General features: G+C 35.2%; 1 protein-coding gene across 1 annotated transcript; it reads right to left on the reverse strand.

The window, feature by feature from the left end:
* Nucleotides 1–6,504: 6,504 nt before the first annotated feature.
* LOC145159661 (serine/threonine-protein phosphatase PP2A-2 catalytic subunit-like) lies at nt 6,505–11,172 on the reverse strand. Its single transcript, XM_079078682.1, has 11 exons — nt 10,822–11,172; nt 10,053–10,109; nt 9,827–9,910; nt 9,653–9,724; nt 9,470–9,541; nt 9,357–9,397; nt 8,927–8,993; nt 8,654–8,845; nt 7,720–7,809; nt 7,519–7,626; nt 6,505–6,912 (listed from the first exon to the last, which is right to left on the reverse strand). Exons 1-11 carry the CDS (start codon nt 10,912–10,914, stop codon nt 6,847–6,849), a joined length of 942 nt encoding a protein of 313 aa, XP_078934808.1. The 5' UTR covers nt 10,915–11,172; the 3' UTR covers nt 6,505–6,846.
* Nucleotides 11,173–23,286: the final 12,114 nt, after the last annotated feature.

Here is a 23,286-nt window from a genome sequence, read left to right on the forward strand (position 1 = left end):
AAGATTTTATATTTTCATTTCATACTTAAATCATATTTAATATTTAAAAACAATAAATAATTTTTTTTTAAAGATAATTTCCTAACTATATTTAAAAAACTAACCAAAAAATAAAAAAATGACAATCTAACAATTAAAATTCTAGATCATGGACCGACCCATGAACCCAAGATATTTAAAATGTGCGAAAAAAAAAATTATAGTTATTTTTAAACTTTCAATTGAATAAAGTATCAGATTAGTAAATATTTTGGAGCAAACAATACAACAATGTCTAACAATTTTTCTAAATCGAGTCCTTAAACATAAGTTAAAATTTAAATAATACAAACTAGTTGCAACAAATGGAGAGTAATTTCTATGAATATTGTTCTTGTGAAACCCTAAGCATCACATGTTTTGATGCTACTGACACGGAGTTGACAATGAAAAAAAAAATGACTTGAATGCATGTAGTTTATTTTAAGCAAGTTGAAGGTGATTTTCATGTATTTATAACCAAAATAAGAGGATAAAACAAGATGTTGAGGTAGAACGGACTAAAATGCTACAACCATTTCAATATTTACCAAAAAAACCGTAGCTAAATTTACGAGGAAATGGCAGATAGTCAGATGTCATATGCGATTTATCGGTCAAAATGTCAAAATTTGAAGAAAAAATAGAGTAAATTACATAATTTTACTATTGTATTAAATTTCACATAATATTTTAATATAATAATTACAATAAATATAGTAATAAATAGATGTCAATTTCATTAATGAACTTACCTTTTATATTCAAAATTCCTAAAATTAAAACTCTTTCTTTTATTTATTTATTTAAATTAAATTTAAAAGATAAAAAACATTTCAATTATAATAATTTATTATTTTTCTTATTTTCTTATAAATTCAAAGTTCTTAAATATTTTAACATTTATATTTAGTTTTTTTTTAAATTAACTCATGTAATACATTAGTCGTTTTTCTGAATAGTTGTTGGATTGCCTTGGATACCTTATATGTTGCTAAAGAGTCGTTGTTTTTCTGAATAATTGTTTTTCTGAGTAATTTCTAAAGCATCTCTTCTTACCAACATAGCAACATACTTATGGCTAATTGCAAAATAGCAATTTATTGTAATTATCATTGATTTTTTGTTTTTTTTTTAGTTTTTATTTTTCTATTTTTTATTTTTTGTTTTTATATAGTCTATAGAGTTTATACTGTTTTTAAATACACATCTTTTTTTTTGGAAAGGGAACTTCCCTAACGAGGGTTACCGGGCCAGCTTTCGCGCACCGACTAATCCCCCGCTGCAAACATGAGACTTTGCCTCATGCCTTGGAGTCATTGCAGGCGAACCTCCATGGCCATAAGGGCTAAGTGGTGCCAGGATTTGAACATGTGTCAATAGGTTATCCATCATATCTTCCACATGTCTTACCAAGTCACTTAAATACACATCTTATATACCAGAGAAAAATGATGCTCAGTTTGACCCATAAAAACATCATACATATGGCTCTTTACCAATAATCGCAATGCAAGAAAACATAACAGAAATTGTGCATGTATAGAAAAAGACTACATAATTGGTCCTTGTGGTGAAAATAAATTACATAATTGGTCCTTAGGCAGAAAAAGATTATGTAATTAGACTCTGATTCCGTAAGGCAGAAAAACGTTATAGTAATATATCATGTGTCAAGAAAAATATTACATAACTGGTTACCAATGGTGAGTTTTTATTTTTATTTTTATTCTTATTTTCATTTTTATTTTTATTTTTATTTTTATTTTTATATTCATTTTTATTTTTATTTTTATATTCATTTTTATTTTTATTTTAATTTTATTTTTTATTTTTGTTATTTTAAAAGATGGAAGTATGTTGCTATAACTATAACCGGTAGATTTGTCACAGTACAATTCTATAATGATGAAACATTGATTGGTCGTTGTCATTAACAAGTCAAGGACGAACATTATCAAATTTTGGATATCCTACTTGCATAGGCCCTTTCACTCATACCAATTATATGTCGTTTATCGCGTCACAAGTAAAAAAGGATTGAAGTACTCATATGTAACGATGAAGGTCGTCCAACTAATAAAACAAAAAATGTTGTTTACAAAGAGATCTTTCAACGATTATAGATATTTATGTATTTCATTGTTTTTTTTTCAAACATTTCAATGTTACCAATAACATTAAGTCTATTGCTATTAATTTATCTTTTTTATTATTGTACCAAATTTTTTATACCTTTATATGTATTTTTTTATATGTTCCTCGCGTTTAACGCGGTGTTTTCTTATAAATTCAAAGTTCTTAAATATTTTGACATTACATTAGTCTTACAACTAATAAGAGGATAAAACAAGATGTTGATGTAGAACCATAGAACAAAGTCAATAGACTAAAATGCTACAACCATTTCAATATTTACCAAAAAAAAACGTAGCTAAAATTACGAGGAAATCATAGATAGTTAGATGTCATATGCTATTTATCGGTCAAAATGTCAAATTTTGAAGATAAAATAGAGTAAATTATAGTATTTTACTATTATTTTTTTAAAATAATGATCATTTTGCCTTATAGTTTGTTTAAATTCGTAGTTTTGGTCCCCATTTGTTAAAATTGATAGGTTGTATCCCTATGATTTGGAAAAATTACATTATTAGTCCCACCTTCGTTAAGTCTAATAGCTTAATTGTTATTTTTTAAATTTTGCCCTTGATAATAAAAAGGCTAAACTATAAGGATCAACTCAGTAAAACCGCTAACTAAAAGGACCAGATGATTAAAACTCTAACCTAATATATATTTCCCTCTTATTATCGGTAACAGGCAACAAATCCCTCACCTTCATCTCTGTGACCAATGGCGAAGCTAGGAATTTTGATACGGGGTACAAACATTACAAAGATTCAAAATTGTAAATAAAAGAGTTTCGTAATATTTAAAATCATAAATCGGAAAAAAAAATAATTTAAGCAAAAGTTACAGTTGAATCTGCCTAGTCTTTAGGTCTTGAAATCGATCAAAGATACTAACATCAAGAACTTAAAGAAACACATTATTCTAAATAAAAGTGACTAAACAATCATTTAAAACGTGATCATTCATCTTATTCCAGAACTTATTCTCTCTACACTTGCTATAGGAACCGGAAAAAGATATATTTTATGTAGTTATCTAATCTCATGCATTAAAAATATAGTACAATCCTTTTATCTAGGAGTACAATAACATAGAACATGTTAACAAATAATTTGTTTTTTATATATATGTAACAATTTTTTAGGGATGTTGTGGTACGGTAAACACCCAATATATCTCTGCCCTGTCTGTGACTCCCTCTCCTCGCCTCTATCACTGTCGTCAGCCAACCCCGACACTTACAACCATTTCCCCGCCTCTTCCAACCCACCAGACCGAATCCATAGCCGATTAAAAACCTTCCCCGTCATCGATTATTTCCACTCCCAACCATATACCTCTGACACGTCTTCATATGTCCAATAGCCATTATCACCTACTTATATGCTACCCACTGTTGAAATCCCCTTCACCCACCGTCAATGTTCTCTGGTATCTTCCCCATGTGTCACCCACTGTCGGAATCCCCTTCATGCATCCCTCATCCGCTTGACACCATCGACACTTCTATCTTCCAGCGATGACAATTTCCCCCAACACCTCCTCTTCCGATGTCTCTCTACTTTGACGCGTCCCTCTTCTGTGGAAACAATTTGATTAAACATCCATGAAAGTTCGATGATCTAGATTAATGCCTTGTTGAGAAATTCGCACCGAACATATCTTGCAAGTGTTTGCACTGTAAATGGATATTACAGTTTATCAAGATTCGTTTGGGTTCTAGAAAGGGTAAAATGTTCAAGACTCTTTGTATGTTGATGCTTTGAGACAAATACAAGTTGAATCAATTGAGAATTGTATATTTTTCTAGAATGTGATATAAGTGATAGGAAGCAATGGAGATGGTTGTGCATCAAATCACATAAGAATATGGTTTATGGTTTGTGTTTTTACATCAAATCGCCTAAATTTTCATTTTGAAATTGTCTATTTTGTTAAAAATGACAACTATATTTTGCCACTTTCTTCTTCCTTCTGATATAATTTATGGCTTGTGTTTATACATGAAATTGCATAAGATGTTTGGTATCTAGTTTTTTGTCTCGTATCCTTTAGAATTCGGGTTTTTGGTTTATAGTTAGATTCATTGAAGTCCATAACACCCACTTCCAAATTGTTGTGTAGATGTAGTGTCTTGATTCGATCAAATTGATTAGAGTAGCATGTTGAAGATTGAAGATTATTGGAGGAAGTTATCGGTGAAGATGATCGGAGGGATGATAAGAAGATGAAGGAGGGCGGAGAGGGGTATGGTGGTGGCGTCAGGTGTGCAAGGGTGCAGGGGTGGATGGGGTGGAGTAGGAAGTGGCCTATATAAAAAATAGATATATAATAAGAAAATAATAAAAATAAAATAAGGGGTATGTTAGTCATTTACATGTTTTTAACTAAAGTTTCTAACGAAGTTAAATGTAAGGACGAAAACTGCAATAATTGGAAACCATAAGAACCCGACCTATCAAGTTTTCAAAAATTGGACTTAAACTGCGAATTGGACTAAACCATAGGGACCATTTCTGTAATTTACTAAAAAAATATACTTTTGATAAATCACATGTTTAAACTCAAAATCACAATCTAAACGACAAAATTGCAGACCGTGTCGATTTTGAAGGCTAAATGAGTCATTTCATAATGTTTGATTATTTCTTACAAAAATAAAAGATTAGGCTAAAAACAATCTCTTAATAGAAAGAATCAAGGTTGTCAAGATCGGGATCCTACTTAGGATCGTTTTTGGGTTTGCAAGATCGGAATCGTAAGATCGGGATCGGGATCCTAAGATCCCACAAAATAAAATATAATTTTAATTTTTAATTTTTAATCATGAAAAATATTTTAAACATTCAATTTTTCGTTCAAAAGTTATAAAAACTTCAAAATATTAGTCATAAGTCACAATACAAAATGATAAATGGTAAATTGGTAAAAGGTAAAAGACATAAAAAGGTAAAAAAAAATTCATTTGCAAAAAAAAAAAAAAAAAAAAAAAATTCAAGGGAAGGTAGGATCGGATCGGATCTCAATCTTACGATCCTACCTGCGATCCTACACCAAATACGATCCTTTTACGATCCGGATCATTTTTTATACCTAGGATCGTAGGATCGTTTTGACAACCATGGAAAGAATATATGAATTATAATCAAAATATTAGATTCAAGTAAAGGGTATTTGATATTTGTTTTATATGATATTTTGAATGTATTTTGTTTTTATCACATTACAAGTCTTAAATCGAGCCCTAATTAAGTTTTGATTACTTTATATGATACTTTTAGTTAATGTATTTCAGTTTTTAACAGTTAATTTATAAAACTAATATTAATGTCAAAAGGTTGCATGTATTTCATGTATTGAAAAAAGTTTAAAAGGGTAGTTTGATTTTATGATTTATACAAAACAAGGCTGTCAACGAAATCATGATTTATAATAAAGAAACAAAAGAAATAAAGGGTGACAAGAAATAGAATGATTGATGTGTCAAATCGTTTAAATGTAAATCTTCAATTGCACGCAATTTAATTTGCATTTTACAATTAAATTGCAAACTTTAAACCAACAACATTAATAATTACCTATCATGTCATAGACTAAAGAGTGAAGGCATAATAACATCAAACGTTTCTTGTCGAATGAACACAACTTAATAATTTATTAAACATTTTTTGCACTTTTGATAACCATTTCAATTTTCTAGTCATACACGTTATGATACTATAAGATCTATAGAGTTGCTTTTAGTTAACTAGGGTTTGCATTTTTTTTACCCTTTTATCCTTATTGGATGTGCATAAAAACGGTAGGGTTATGTGGCTAAATCACAAATCTGAAAAACGATTTTTAAGCTTCACATTTCTTTTGTTTTTCATATAAAAAGTATCATCAAAACAATAGGTGTTGGGGTATTTCCTTTAATTGACAAGTTTCGTTAAACAGTTCTTAAAAGTCTCTTGAAAGATACTGACCCTATAATCGGCTTCGAAAGCCCATCTACACTACTTTATGTGACCAGACCGGATTACAAAAGTTGGGCTTGGGCCCTTACCCAATTTACAACCTGTTGAAGACCCGATAAAGCCCAAATTTTGAAATTGTTTGGCTATGGGTCGATTTAGAGTTTTTGAAAAGCAAATTTATTAAAGTGAGGAATCTTTGTTGATATAATCCTAATGGATTAACGTAAATTGTAATTGTTCAACTTTAAGATGACATACAAGAGCTTTGTGATCTATGAACATCTACTTTTGTCTAACATTTCTACAAGCTTTAAGCTAGTTTTGTCAAACACTCTCAAGTAATTTAGTTTGTTATTGTCTTGTGATTTTACTTGAGTAAAAACATCTATGATGATTTTTCAATAATTACCAATAAATGCAAGATATCAAGTCCATAAAGTGTTCTTTAACACTAGAGTCAAAAAAGAAAAAAAAAAAACAACCAAAACATCAAATGTTAAATCGTGTTTCTTCTATATAACCCCCTCCCCCACCCTTAACAACTTTATGCTTCTACAAATACGAGATTGCAAAAAATTTAAAAAAAAAAAAATTATTGAAAATTAACCACTACACGATGCTATACTTGTAAACCAAATGAGTTGCCATGCTTTTTTCTTCACAATTAATTGCAAATGATCCAGCAGTTTATCACAAAAAAGCTGACAGGGTCCCACTGCCACGTCAGCTCACCTCACAGGAAGTAATCTGGTGTCCTACGTGTCACATCTGGCTCCCCCCTCCTTGGAGCTGGATCAAACTGCAATCCAATATTTTCTTTAGTTGGTGTTTCTTTTTTAATTTTTTTTACAAATCAAACAAAATTACCGATTTACCCTTATATTATAAGAAACAAATTTCATCAAATTTAGAGTGAGAGGAGTTGATAATACAAGAATCAGCCAAATTTTAGACATGACCTTATATTTTGTGTTTTTCCAGATTAAACCTCAACTTAATTTTTTTTCATGTAAAGGACCTTGCATTTTTTCATTTTTTCCAATCTGGCCCTTTTAGTAATTTTTTTTTCTAAAAAAATTGTAAAATGTGAGGGTTTTTTCAAGAAAAACTAGAAAGGTTGAGGATTTATTTGGAAACATTTAGAAGGTTGAGAGTTTTTTTGGAAAAAAAAAAAGACAAAGTTGAGGGTTCTTTTGGAAAAAATGAAAAAATATAAGGTCTTTTTCACGAAAAAAATAAAGATGAGGTTTAATCCGAAAAAACACAATATAAGGTCTTTTATGAGATTTAACCCTTTGTTTTTTCCTTTCATTTCCCAATGTCATAATTCTCTCAAATATTTCTAAACACAATTTATCCAAACAAACACTTAATATAAAAAAAATAAAAAATAAAAAATTAATACCTGAATGAAGGTGTGACCTTTGCAATCATCTACTTCAAGAATAGAAGCCATGTTCCCACATCGGTAACAATAATTAGGTGCACTAAAAATTGTTACAACTTTTTGCTCCTATTATAATTCATTTATTTAAAAAAAAAATCAGAATAATAAAACTTTCATTTTTTAAACAAAAAAAATATATATTTAAAAAAAAAGCATTACATGACCCCAGTTGAATCCCTCCATAACCAGCTGATGTGCTCTCGCAATTAACTTTAACCCATTGCTATGATTAAATTGCTCAGATATATCCTAAAAAAAAAAATAATAATAATAATAACTCATTAACATTAACACGACAAATAAATAAATCAAAGAGTTAATCTCATAAAATACCTTATATTTTGTGTTTTTGCCTGAAAATGACCTTATATTTTTTTTATTTTTCCGAAAAAACCCTCGACTATTTAGTTTTTCGAACACAATTTTTTTTGGAAAAAAAATGTCTAAAAGGGCTGGATCGGAATAAATAAAAAAAATACACGGTCTTTTTCAGGCAAAAAATAAAGGTTTTATACAGAAAAGTCTCATTATTTTGGGAAATTTTTTGATAAAGTCCTAAATCTTTTTTTGAAAGTCCCGATTATTTAACATTTTGCCCAAATTAACAAAAATGTCCTTTTTTTTTAACAGGAAATGACAGGTTATGTGATTTTCCAAAAATAATTGGCCTTATCTGCATAAAACCCCAAAAAATAAAGTTGAGGTTTAATCCAGAAAAAAAAAAGGTTAATCTCAAAAAAGACCTTATATTTTGTGTTTTTTCCGAATTAAACCTCAAATTTAACTTTTTCCTGAAAAAACCTTGTACTTTTTCATTTTTTCCAATCCGGACCTTTCAGTCACTTTTTCCCAAAAAAATTGTAAAATGCGAGGGTTTTTTCGAGAAAAACTAAAAAAGTTGAGGGTTTATTTGCAAGCATTTAGAAGGTTGAGGGTTTTTTCGAAAGAAAAATACAAAATTGAGGTCTTTTTCAGGCAAATAAATAAAGTTGGGGTTTAATCCAGAAAAAACACAAAATATAAGGGTCTTTTATGAGATTAACTCTAAATAAAAAAAAATTTAAAAAAAAGGATAATAATAGAAAATAGATACTTGGCCAAATGTGTATCCAGCGCCACGTGGAGAAATCCCCCACCCACATCTGTCATCTGGATCTGACCATAAAAGATCGCACATCGGACCTTCATGTGGAACTTCTTGTACACGATCGAAATTTCTTATGTTATCTAGGGTTTCAATCGAAGGCGATAATCCACCATGAAGACAAAAAATTTCCGATTCAACCTATAAAATAAATAAAATTTTCAATTTTTGGAAATTGAGATTCGAAGTAATTAAATGTTGTGGATTCTAAAGAAAACGAACCAATGCTGTGAGTGGAAAGTAGTCGAACAAATCTGTAAATGTCTTCCACACACTTGCGTTTCCATATCTACAAAAAAAAAAAAGTTTTAATACAATATACATAATTTGTTAATTTAAATATGATGTTAAATTTAAAATATAAAGCAAAACGTGAAATGAAGTAATGATTAATGAACTCTAGAAAATTTATCCAAATACTACTTTTAAAACCATTTAGAGCTGAATGACTCCAAACTCTTAATGGTTAAGAGAAAGTAGGGTTCCTTAAGTGTTCAAAGGCTTTTAATTCAATCAGAGGTGACCTCTAAATGATTCCATTCAGAGGCATCAAAGCACGATAAACCAATTTAAATATCAATGAAATGATACGAGTAAACAAATTGTAAAAATTAATGCAAAAGTAGATAATGGAAGAACAAAAGGTACTTACTTTCGTAGGCATTCATCATAAAATCCATAAACTTGAGTAATCTACAAAAAAAGTAAAATCATTTCAATTTCCAACTATTTATATTGTGAATTAAAAAAAATAATAAATAATACCTGGCGACTTTCATGGTTTCCTCTTAAAATAGTAATACGTTGTGGATATCGGACTTTTAGGGCAACCAATAACTGAAAGTGGAAAAAATAGTAAATGATTTATGATTAGTACAATTTCCAAAAGATAAAAGAATAATAAGCAAGAAAGATAGAAGTCAAAGAGTCAAAAAGTCAAAAACTTACTGTCACTGTTTCAACCGAGTAATAACCACGATCAACATAATCTCCCATGAATAAATAATTTGTATCAGGACACTTCAATAAAAAAAAAAAAAAAACAAATTGTATCAGTTAAAAATTCAAAGTACAATAATTTGACTTAAAATAATTGTATAAAACAAAAATCAAAATACAAACCTTCCCTCCAATTCTAAACAGCTCTGCAAGATCATGGAATTGACCATGAATATCACCACAGATTGTCACAGGGCTTTTAACAGGCTGAAACACAAATGCACAAAGTTTATAAGTTCATTGTGATTTGTGATTTGTGAAATTACAAAAAGATCAAATTTACTTCAAGTGTAATTGTAGATAAAGTTATATTAATATATACACATGGTAAAATAGAAAAGAAGCATACCTGTACATTGCTTTCCACCATTAAAATCTCCTTTGCTTTCTCACATAACAACCTAACCTGCATGACCATGGTTGAATTTATAAACAACAATAAAGTGATGGACTTTTGCATTCATCTTACAGTGGAATGGAAACAGAGTTTATTAGAAACACATACAAGAAAGGCATTCTATAAGAAGCAAAAGAAAGGAAAAAATTTCTAATATATAAGGTCTAATATGCATCCAACAGTGTAAAGATGCAAGCTTTTTACAGTTAATTCTTCGAGAGTTATGATCCCTATGGCTTATTCTTCCTTAAAATTTCAAAAATGAAACTCCTGAAACTTTAGTTTTGGGCGAAAGAAAGATCCTTTATTGTAGAAGATCCATGGAGCATGAATAATTTTATCTCAAATAGTGGGAACTTAGGAACGATTAATTCGAGAAAAAGTTAGCAATCTAAATCGAATTCTTCTTTCGGTATAAATTTTCCAAAACGAGTATGTATTCGAGATATAACATAAATCTAATACGGAGATACCATCTACCAACTAAGTTACCGAAAAAAAACTTGTAAATTCAAACTGAAAATTGAAAGTTTCGAACTTAAATTGAACCAGATCTGATCCAGTAAACAGATCTGTGCAAATGAAATCGAAAAGAACAATACCCCAGCTCAAATGGTCAGATCAGACCCAAATATAACCTAAAGCAACAAATCGTGAAATCGAAATTAACGAAAGACGGATTTAGGGATTATTGAATAACAATAATAATAAGAATAATAACCTCTTGTTCGGATAAGGGTTTGCATTGCATGAGCTGAGTAATATATTCATCGACGTTGCCATTAGCGCTGGAGACAACTGGAGCCGAGCTCATGTTTGTTTCTTCGTTTTGGGTATTTTGTTAGCCAATAGATTGATACGAAGATCTGAATAGTGGATTTTGAATTGGTGAATGATAGATCCAAAAAGAAAATCTGCAAGAATCTTTTGGGTTGGGGAAGAGAGTGAAGAAGAGAGTGGGGGGAAGCGAGAGGTGGTGGTGAAACCAATATGGAAATGCAAATGCAAATGCAAATGATGGTTGAGAAAACGAAAGGAAAAGAAACCCTTGTTTTGATATTGCCTTTTTGTTTCTTCGATTAAATTAAGAGGAGGTGGGTAAGGCTAAACAAGTCGACCGAGATCCACACTCACAAAGCTTCAACTCCATTATCATATGACTTTTTTTTTTTTTTTTTTATTGAAATTCAAATTTTTAAGAGAAGGTGTGAGACTCATGTATTAGATAAGTTTATTTAAATAAAAAACTAAATATAAATATTTGAAAAGTTTGAATATATATAAGAAAAATGAGAACTATATTGAATTATAAAAATTAAAGTGTTTTTTTCTTATTTAAATTTAAACAAATAATTTAGATAAATAAAAAAAGAAAATCAATGAATCTTTAATTTAGTAATTTTGAAATTAAAATGAAAGTTCATTAATGAAATTGATATGCATTTATTATTGCATTTAAATACTATTTGGAATTTAATAAAATGAAAAAACCATAAAATGATATGTGGATAAAAAATTAATTTAAAAAAACCACAAAATTACATGTGGCAAAATAAATGAGAATGTGATATGTGACAAAAAGATCTTTATTTATTGGAGAGGATTTTGTATATCTGTTTTTTATTTAACAATATATTTTTTATTTTACATAGCATAAAAATGAATGTATTTTAGAAAAAAAATCAAAAAAGTCATTACATTTTAAATATGTTATAGGTGAAGCAATTATTTTATTATTTTCTAGAATAATTATACAAATGGTCCATGTGGTTTGGGTAGTATGTGGGCTTGGTTTCTTTTTCTTTTTAATTCGGATTATCTTTATAATTTGGATTTGGTTCAATCATACACAAAATGACGATTTTGCTTTTATTGATACATTTTTATTTTGTTAATTCTTTTTTATTATTTCAATTCTATTAAATAAAGTAAAAATTATTAGTATATTGTTTTTAATGGGAGTCACCCCGCTTTAATCATCTTCCTTCCCTAAATAGACGAAAACTACCCGGTTCTCGACAAGTTCCGATCTTCAGCGAAATCACTCCAAACTCAACAAAAAGCTACCTAATGTTTAACCATAAATCGGAAATACGTCTAAAATCGAACATACAACTCACATCCAAAACTAAAATCCAATCTACAACTCAATCCAAAATTTGACATGAAATTTAAATCCAAAATCAAAATATAAACGTGTGGCTTAAATCCAAATCTCAAATCAAACCTACATGTAACGCCCCAAAATTATATGGTAAACATTTTTACGTTAACCAAAAACACCAATTATCTTTTTCCAAACATTCCAAAGTATATCATAATAAAACACTTATCAGAGTACAATCCCAAAATCATCAAGTTGTGGGGACATGGGTGGATGCGCTGCGATCAAGCCGAACCCTTCCCTTACAAACTGGAAGTACCTGAAAACATAACCTTAAAAACTGTAAGCATAAAGCTTAGTGAGTTCCCCAAAATATCACATACCATACATATCATTGGGCCTAGCTCGCACATTGGGCCTAGCCCAGCATACATTTGGGTCTAGTCCGTCATACCATGGGCCTAGCCCGACATATAATGCAAAAGTCACAAAGACAGCTAGCATCCTACATAACATATATTGGGCCTAGTCCTTCCTGACCCATGGGCCTGGCCCAGCATACAAACGGTCCTAGCCCGTCATACAATGGGCCTAGCCTAACATATCGTGCAAGTGGGTCGGCATTGGTGCCTTCGACCTACGGGTACAGTGAGTATACTCGCCTCAATCAGAAGGTAGCAGATCTTGCGCCCAAGTCTTCTACACAACGACTCATCGCACTGAACACAATAAATACCAACCCAAGTTACAATCTAAAGGTCAAGCCTATAAATCATGAGGCCCTAAAATGGCCCAAGCCCAAACTAGGCACACTAATGGCTCGAGCCCAAATAGAGAGTCCTAAGGCCCAACCTATAATCTATATTTCTAAAGGGTGAAAGAGCATTTTACCCTTTCCAAAAATTGGTCCAATATCTCATAGCCCAAAACCCAAAAGGCCCAAAATGGTCTTCTCGAGAGTACGTCGCGCGTACCAGAAACCTACGGCCCGCATACAACCCATCGCAACATAACGTACAAGTCGTGAAGCTTGATCCATACATTACGTTGAGCGTACTCCTACGTACGCCCAACGTACTCTTCAGAGGGCCAAAACTCAAAATAAGCTCTTAATGGTTAAGACAAGCACGTCCAAAAACAGATTTGATCCTTAAGGGGTGTCTTAAGTCATAAAGTTCTTGACTTTATGACTTTGCATGGCTTAAAGAGGTCCAAACCATAATCTAAGCTTCCTAACTTCATAATAAGATCACCAATACTTGCATGAGAGGATAAAACTCCACAAGATCCAAACTTTATGACTTAATGGCCTCAACAAGGACCAAATATGAGGCTCAAAGGTTCTAGAGTAGCTTCTACTCACAAGAACCACAACCATGGGACCAACACATGATAAAATACCACCTAAAACTAGATCTATACAAAGAAGCCATCAAGGTTGAAACTTTATACCTCCAGAAGATGTAGAAAGGAAAACCAAGCCTGTATCTACAAGCTCCAAGCAATCCAACTCTCCTTCAAGAGGCTCCTTCTTATTTAATGAGCACCAAAACACATGAAATCATACCAAGAACTCAAGAATCACTCAAATGGGGGATAGGGTTTCGTGTATAGAGTTTAATAGGATGGAAGCTGAAGGTAAGAGGGTTTGGAGTTGAGTTAAGGACATTAAATAGGGTCCAAGACCCTTAATTAGGGTTTGCACCCGACTGGAGTACGCCATGCATACTCCTGGCACGCCCAGCCTACCCCAATAGGCACCCACGATTCTCCTACCTAGTACACCCAACGTACTCCTATGTACGCCCAACGTACTCCTATGTACGCCCAGCGTACTAGGCTTAGCCCTAAAACCACCAAACTTCTGAAGGCCATAACTTCTTCGTTCTAAGTTTGATTTCGACGATCCTTATATCCCCAGAAAGGTAATGAGAAGCTCTACAGTTATATCAACTCACTCTTTCCTTAAAACTTTTAAAACTTACATCCAAAATTCATAAAAAGGCCCAAACTATCACTCTACGGTTATACCCTTGGGCTCCAAAACACAAACCGAACTCTCGGATCACCTAATCTACATTATACACACCCAAAAGGGGCTAAATCTCTCCTTCCCCAAGGTAAATTGCGTTATGATAACTGATCTTCGAATCACGACCCCGAATTAGGAAACGGTTCGCAACAGGGTGTTACAACTCTCCCCCACTTATATTAGATTTCTTCCTTGAAATTTTTAACACTCGTTCCGAGAAGGTTCATTTCTAACCATTAACTCTTTATGTTTGCATTCTTATTCCGTACGTCGTGTATACTCGGGGTGTACGCATGGCGTACTCATGCATGAGGAACGCGAGTTCATTCGCTTACGTTGGGCGTACTTAGCATGTACGCTGTTCAGACCAAAACCCTAATTTTAAGGGTTTGTACCCTATATAAGCCCCTTTATGGCCCCAATACCTTCACCCTCTTCAGCCTCCACCTAAAAATCGTCCATCCAGATAAACCTAATCGTGGAGAGTGCACCTTGAGCTTATTTATGTGTTTTGGTGGTATTCTTGAAGAATAAGAAGGTGGTAGAAGGCCTTTGGATCTTGGAAGAAGTTTGGATCTGGGATTCTCACGTTGCTAGCAACCTTTAAGGGGTAAAAAGCTCCTAGATTGATCATCTTTTCTTATAGATCTAGTTATTCCTTCATTTAGGGCATTTTTGGTCCCAACCTTGGTGATTCTTGAGCATGGAATGCTCTTAACCAAACAAGTCATCCTTTCAGACCCATTAAGGGGTGTTGAGTCATAAAAATGAGATCTTGATGCTTTGTTCTTCACCATGCATGCTCTAGGATCTCTTTATGGATTAAGAAGTTAGGATTGTTGGTATTAAGCACTTAATGGACATGCAAAGTCATAAAGTTGGAAACTTTATGACTCTCAGTGGTAATTTGGCCTTGGATCTATAATTGGAACATAAGAGCTTAATGTGTTAAGCTCTTATTATGGAAAAATGGACTTCAGTGCTTACACTGTGCATAGTTCTGGGTACAACGTGCGTATGGGGTCAACGGCCTGATCCCGGTCAAAGCTTGTGTACGCCCAGCGTACAAGTTGAGTACGCCCCGCGTACTCAGCTGAGTTGACTTGTTGACTTTGACCTTTGACCAGAGTTTTGACCAAGTTTGACCTAGGGGTATTTTGGGTATTTTGAGCTGTTAATTAAGATTGGGTCCTTGGTATTAGTTAGGTGATCGTTAAGCTAGTTTTTGGAGTCGTTCACGGCGTTGTGCATTTTTCCTGTTCTCGTCTGATTGTAAGGTGAGTTCTTCCTCGTTATACTTGGGGGTCGAAGGCACCAATGCCGGCCCGATAGATTAGGTATCCTGGTTTGAAAGATATTGATATGTTTTAGTGACATGTTAAATCTGTATGATTAAATGTATTAGATGTTTATCTGTATATATATATATATATATATATATATATATATATATATATATATATGTTCATTGGGTTGAGGTCACTGCTTTGTGCGGTAGACAGACAAACTGGGGCAATCCAATCGGGAGATTGTGGGTCAGGGCAATCCAACCGGGAGGTTGTGGACCTAGTGTTGTGGCAATCCAACCGAGAGGTGTGTGGGCCCTGCATGCATTTATATGTCTATTTATCTGTTGTGTGTGGTATCTTGGGGAATCTCACTAAGCGTCGGGCTTACGATTTTAGTTTATGTTTTAGGTACTCCATATGATCGGGGCACTACAAGGGGGTGATCGGGCACATCTTCCTTGATTTGGTTTGATATGATTTTCTGGGATACTCTGATTTATGATTTTCTACTTTTGAAACAATGAATTGTAAACAATGATGTTTTGGGTTGTATTGCTAAATGAAAAAAAAATACTGTGATTTTGGGATGTTACAAGTTGGTATCAGAACCCTGGTTTAAGCGAATTGGACAAATATCCGTGTGAGTCCAGACTCAAACTAAGGATCTGCAAAAGTTTTCAAAATGATTTTATATATTGCTTTCCAAAAATAACCAAGGAAGGAAGAGGTGTGCACGATCAGCCTGATTAAGAAGTGTACCCAAGTTACCCACACTATTGTATGATTATGTTATTATGTGAGAATTACATGCTAGATTAGGCTAAGGATCTTGCCTGATATTGATGCCTGGTAGCCTAGGGATGCTTCTTGTTTGCTTTATGAAATTGACATCATTACTGTAGTTGTTTAGTGTATGCATCATAATTATACATAACTAAGATCTTATATCTTGAGAATTTTTGATTTAGCCTTATTTCATGTTCCTTGTTTGGTTGTGGGCTTAGGGTAGAATCAAGTATTCGACTGTCTATAGGGTACAAAGTTATGTATGATTAGCACGCACGAGCAGCTGCAGGGTTGGTGGAAGTTTCATGAGTGTGTGATTTGGTGGGTCGAATGAGGATTGGTAGCCACTCTTAGGAGAGTGAGTATATGGTCTATGAGTATGCGGTTTTGGGTCTTTTTTGGGTTGTTTGTGATGATTCGTGAGACAAATACGGGTAGGTGTGGAAAGTAGTATTCGGCCCGTACTACTAGAAGCACAGGACCCGTCCGCGTAGAAAGAAAGTCACAAGCCCAAGGTTTTAGCCTTTCGTAATGCGTTGAGAGGGTTTGAATTGTGGGATTTTGATATATTTTGGTTTATTCTCAGTATGGTGCTTACGATAGGATCTGGATCTGGTTCGGGAGCTGGCAGCTTGGATAGGTCGGGTTTGACGGGCGATCATTTGCGAGAGTTGATTGTCGCTGAGGTGGCTAGTGCTGTCAGGGGTGGCACCCCAGAGTTGTTTGGGTTTATCAAGACCGCCATGATCGAGTTGTTTGACGAGCGGTCCACCGCAGTGTCTGAGGTTGCTGATGTTGCAGACACGAAGACTGTGGGTGCTATTGGTGCTCAGGTGAAGGGCTCGTTTCAGTATCGGGACTTCAACAACATGAAGCCCCCAGAGTTTGATGGGGTCTAGGACCTGATTGTAGCCATGAGGTGGCTTTCTGATGTGTAGGGGTGTTTCTTCACCTGCTCGTGCCCGGAGGACTGGAAGGTCAAGTGCGCTTTGAACCTTCTCCGCCTTGGCACGAAAGATTGGTAGAATTTAGTGACATGCTCCAACACTCCAGAGCAGAGGACAACAGTGACTTGGGAGTGGTTTTTTGAGATGTTTCACTCTTTGTATGTTCCTTTGGTTGAGAGAGAAAGGTTAGCTCAGGAGTACTTGGCCCTAAAGCATACAACTGAGATGGTGACTGAGATCACCAAGATGTTTAGACAGAGAGCATTGTTTTGTCCTGAGTATGCAGCCACGGAGCAGGCTTAAATGACCCGGTACTTGAGCATGCTCAAGATAGATATTCGCCAGTTTGTATCCACTGAGTGTTCTGGTACTCTTCTGGAGCTTCAAGAGGTCGCGCGGCAGCGAGAGATAGATATGAGACTCAGGTTAGGGAGCAGTAGTCGGCTCCTATTTAGTCACAACCTTCAGCTAAGGGGTTCTAACCCACTGATTCGAGATCGGGAGGATAAAGGGGCGAACTTGTGTTAGGTGTGGGAGAGTTCATGAGGAAATGTGCCGATCGTCTCCAGCTTGCCCAATCGCGGCAAGGAGGGGCATTACACGAAGGATTATCGTCAGCAGGCTTCACAGCAGAGTACCAGGATTTGTTACCATTGTGATCAGGTGGGCCATGTGAAGGCCCAATGCCCACAGCTCGATGCCAAACCGGTCCAGACACCTGCCTCTGCTACTTTGAGGATCACTGACAGACGGCAGGGCAGGGCGGAGCCCCCGAGGGCTCGGGGCCGCACGTTTTAGCTTACAGCAGAGGAGGCCAAGGCGGCACCAGATGTCGTTACTGGTATATTTTCATTTATTATTCTGTCGATTTATGTTATTTATGCTTATGATTATGATTCTGATAGGTACATTCTTAGTGAATTCTTTGCATGCTCTTGTGCTTTTTCACTCGGGTACGATTCGGTCCTTTGTATCTCAGTCCTTCAATAAGAGCTTTGATAGGGTTCTCGGGGAGTTAGATTGTTCGTTGTGAGTTTCTATCGCCAATGAACACGAGATTTCTGCGAGTAGCATCTTCAGGGATTGCACCTTGGAGATTGCCCGTTGATAAGAAAATCTGAATATTGGATTTTGAATTGGTGAATGATAGATCCAAAAATAAAATATGCAAGAATCTTTTGGGTTCGGGAAGAGAGTGAAGAAGAGAGTGGGGGAAGCGAGAGTTGGTGGTTAAACCAATATGGAAATGAAAATGCAAATTATGGTTGAGAAAATGAAAGGAAATGAAACCCATGTTTTGTTATTGCCATTTTGTTTCTTCGATTAAATTAAGAGGAGGTGGGTAAGGCTAAACAAGTCGGCCGAGATACATACCCACAAAGCTTCAACTCAATTCTATCATATGACTTTTTTTATTGAAATTTAGAAGTGAAGTATTTTTAGCTGTTTCAAAATTTTAACCACATCTATAAACCTATAAATTACTATTTATTTAATTTATTTTAGTAATATATTTTATTTTCATTAATCAAATTTATATGTTAGATATTTGTTATTTTGTCTTGTTAATAAATATACGCAAGATAAAAATGAATGTATTTTAGAAAAAAAAATCAAAAAAGTCATTATATTAAAATTATCGGAGAAGCAACTATTTTATCATTTTTTGAGTAAATTATATGAATCATCCTTGTGGTTTGTAGTATGTGTGTTCGGTTTCTAATTCTTTTTTTAACCCGAACCATCCTTATGATTTGGTTTTGTTTCGGATTTGGTCTCCATCATACACAAAATGACGATTTTGCCCTTAATGATATATTTTATTTTGTTAATTATTTTTTTATTTTTTTAGTTCTATTTAATAAAGTAAAAATTATTAGTATATTGTTTTGAACATTTGTTGGAAAAATATTTGTATGTGATTGTCACTTGAAATAAGTTGAGAATTTGTCTATATCTCTCTAACAAACATTATCAGAATATGTTTGTTTGGAAAGATAATAAAAAACGAATTAAGTGTTTGGAGAATCAGATGTTGCAGCTCTTCCGGTTGACATGGAGCTGTAACATTCAGTTTTAAGGTACATGATTTCGAGGTTTTTCTTTAGCCTTTGGATGAAGTCATGATGTGAGCAATGCCTCTCACGTCATGAGCTAGGGTTGACTTGTTGACCCGTATTCCTTGAGTCTCACGATGTGAGCCCTTGTTTCTCAAGGCGTGGGAGCGGTCTGATGACCAAAACCCTAATTTTTCGGTATTTAATGGAATGAGATTGCTAGGGTTGTCCACCCTCAGCCTCCCTCATTCTCCAAGCCTCCAGAAATCCTAGTCACAACCCTCCTTGAGATCCTTAGCCATTTTGGTGCATTTTGTAGCTAGAAGAATAAGAGAAGAAGATGAAAAGAAGTGTCCTAGTGGTGGAGTTTGCAAAGTAGCATCAACATCATCATTTTTTCTTGTTGTTGGACCTTTGTAAGTGTTAAAGGTTCAAACTTTATTTCATATTATGGAGTATGGACAAATATAGTTTTTTATCCATTTTTTCATGTTTATGCAAGACTGAGTGGATTAAACCCATAAAGTTAGCAACTTTATGGATTCTAAGGGTTCCTTGGACATTATATTGTCCAGGTCTGGAAGTTGGTGAGGTATAAGAGTCATGCATGAGAGTTTGATGCATATTTCTCCACTTTTTGACCTTGAATGGATTGGGACATGCATGGTACATGCATGTCCACAAATCAAACATTTTTATAGACCTTTAGGGTCCCTTAAGCTTCTGGAAAACTTGGGTTTGATGGTTTAGTGGATTAAGGACTTAAAACCTTGATTTTTGGCATCAGACTAAAGTCACGGCGTGAGACATAAGGTCTCACGATGTGACAACGAAAAAGCCCATATATCGTTGAGTATTTGAAACTCACAACGTGACATCGTGATGCTCACGTCGTGAGGTCAGTCCATGAGAAAACTTGCGACTGAGTTGTCTAAGTCTGGAGCGAGTTGTTGGAATCGGACCTGGTGGACTCTCACGACGTGACCAAGGGTTGGTCACGATGTGAGACCCGATATTAGGGTTTTGTCCGATGGATTTGACCTTGTGGGTTGACTTTTTGACCTGGTTTGACTTTAGGGTTGGGTCCTAGCCATGAAGGGGCATGATGGTCATTTACCCCAAGGAGAGTATGATTAGGACCCTTAATTATGGAATGTTACCTAAATTGCTAATTAGGGTTGTTTGGATATGTTTAGTGTGATGAGCTTTTGTAGCAGCTGACTGAGTGTTTGTTTTATCCGGACATCGATTGAGGTGAGTCTTTTACCACACTAGTGGATCGAAGGCACCAATGTCTGCCCGCTGATTTGTATGTGTTGGATGTATATGATTTTGTGGTTATGGCTGTTATGATTGAATGATATGTATATATATATATATATATATATATATATATATATATATATATATATATATATATATATATATATATATATATATATAGCCAATTTGGGCTCGGAGTCATTATGGACTTGGGGGTTGATACAGACCCGACACAACTACTTGTTGTTATATGGGTTGATACGGATCCAAGGGTTAATACGGACCCTACACAACTACCTGTTGTCATATGGGGTTGATACGGACCTGACACAGCCACGTGCTGTTATATGTATATGTGTTTGTATGTGATACTTTGGGGAAGCTCACTAAGCCTTGCGCTTACAGTTTATGTTTATAGTTTCAGGTACTTCCGGTTCGAAATGGAAGGATCTGGTATGATGGCACATCATCCTCCCCTTATGATTTCTGCACTTTTGGATATTTATATTATGATATTTTGATGTTACATTCGATGATGGTTTTTGAGTTAACTGATGAATGAAACTATTGGATCTGGAAACAAAAATTTGTATGCTGTTTTTTTTGGGTTGTTATAGGAGCACCTGTAAAACAAAAAATATGTAACGTCCCAAAAATTCGTAGTAAAATTTTCATTTTAAAACGATAAACACATACAAACGAGTTGTTCCAAAACCAATCAAAGTGGATATGTCATTTAAACATCAAAGTAAAAATCACAAATAGTCAATTAGGAAAACTCGGAGGGATGTTGTGCAGCCACGTCGGGCCCTTCCCATTGGAACCGGAAGTACCTGAAACCATAAACATGAAACCGTAAGCACAAAGCTTAGTAAGTTCCCCAAAATACCACATACCATACATAGAATAGATAATGTTATGTGTTAACCATAGTCTTGAAATTACTATCATATCATGAGCCATATCATGGTCTTTCCTTGCCAGGCTGGGGGCCAAAACCCAGGTCTTACAAACAAGTGCCAAGAGCAACCTCCTTGTAACATCCCAAAAATCGTGACCAAAAATTTCTTTTAAAACATTACTAATCCACAACATTAAGTCATTCAAACATACAAAAAAGGTTATATGACAAAATCAGAGTATCTTTTCTAAAACACTTATTCATTTTATCAGAGTAAACATCCCAGGCTAACTTCTTGGTGTGTGCCATGCGATCATCCCGAGCTCTTCATTCTGCTATCGGAAATACCTGAAACCAAAACTGAAAACCGTAAACACAAAGCTTAGTGAGTTCCCCAACCTACCACATACCATACATATCTACTGATCCATACATGTCATACATAATTTTGAGAACATAACCACATACTGGGCCCCCGCCCGCTGCATTGGGCCTCGCCTGCCATCGGACCCCGTCCGTCATCAGGCCCTGCCTGGCATCAGGTCCCACCTGGCATCGAGCCCCACCCGGTATACAGATCTGTTTCCTTTAGGCCCCGCCTGTCTCTGGGCCTCGCCCGCCATACACATACATACGATTAAATAACATACTGAAACATACATAAGCATTCCCTAACCATTCCTTGCTCTAAGGCCTCGCCTAACTTGGGCCCCGCCCCTGGTCTGCTACTGAAGTAGTGGAACCCCGTCCACACCCCTACTGGTAGTGAGTTACGGGCCCTCGCCCACACTCACATCCTTCCTATCACGGGCCTCGCCCCTGCTCTGTTAATATCGAGATATGGAACCCCATCCATACTCCGCTTGTGATGAAATATGGGACCTCGCCCACACTCACCTCCCTACCAGGCACATACAAGTATCACGAAGACAACACATATAATCTAACGCACTACACAAGATTCTTCCTCGGGAATACCCCGACATCGGACCCCCGGCCCGGAAACATACTATTATCTAACGTACTTTGGTCTTACCCCGACATCGGACCATCGGTCCGGATCCTATCATACCGACACATGCAAGAATCACAAAGACCTCTAGCATCCTAACATTCCTCGGGCCTCGCCCGACATCAGGTCGTAACCCGGAACACATATCAATAAGTGCCTAGGGCTAACCCCTGGGCCTTCCTTCTACACATAAGCATAAACATGAACATGAACATAATGGGCCGACATTGTGGCCGTAGACCCATGCACACAGTGAGGAGACTCACCTCGCACTGCTGAAAACTCGCCGAACACTTCCAACTGCTAACCGACAACTTCTGAACCGCTGACCCCTCGGCTTCCCGAACTATCAATACCCAAAATAACATTTAGACCACAATAATCCAAAAATCAACCCTGGTCTAACTTGGTCAAAGTCAACGGTCAAAGTCAACATCCAGTTGACCTGACTCGCCAAGTTAGTCTACCCACTCGTCGAGTCCATACTCCTCCAATCCCAAAACAACCCCGACTCTACTCGTCGAGCCTTGCAAGAACTCGACGGGTTCTCCTTCAACCATGTCACTGGGACCATCTTCAACCGACTCATCGAGTTCACCATTGAACTCGTCGAGTTCATTATCCACATATAAATGTCTCTAGTCTGTGACTCGCCGAGTTGTATGAACAACTCGTCAAGTCCATCTTCATAACTAAGAAGATTGCCTTAGACTTGCCGAGTTCTTCCTTGAACTCGTCGAGTACGATGAACTTCATAACCATTATGGACCCAGACTGGTTGAATCCTTTACCAAC

The sequence above is a fragment of the Lactuca virosa genome, chromosome 2 (assembly GCF_052849685.1).
Source record: "Lactuca virosa cultivar CGN04683 chromosome 2, Lactuca_virosa_CGN04683_v6, whole genome shotgun sequence".
Lineage (NCBI taxonomy): Eukaryota > Viridiplantae > Streptophyta > Magnoliopsida > Asterales > Asteraceae > Lactuca > Lactuca virosa.

Excerpts from the sequence above, each read along its gene's own strand:
- LOC145159661 (XM_079078682.1), bottom strand. The coding sequence starts at position 10,914 with ATGAGCTCGGCTCCAGTTGTCTCCAGCGCTAATGGCAACGTCGATGAA. Across the intron at positions 7,627-7,719 it reads AGGGATTCAACTGGGGTCAT|GAGCAAAAAGTTGTAACAAT; the intron begins GTAATGCTTTTT and ends GAATTATAATAG. Across the intron at positions 6,913-7,518 it reads AAGGTCACACCTTCATTCAG|TTTGATCCAGCTCCAAGGAG; the intron begins GTATTAATTTTT and ends ATTGGATTGCAG.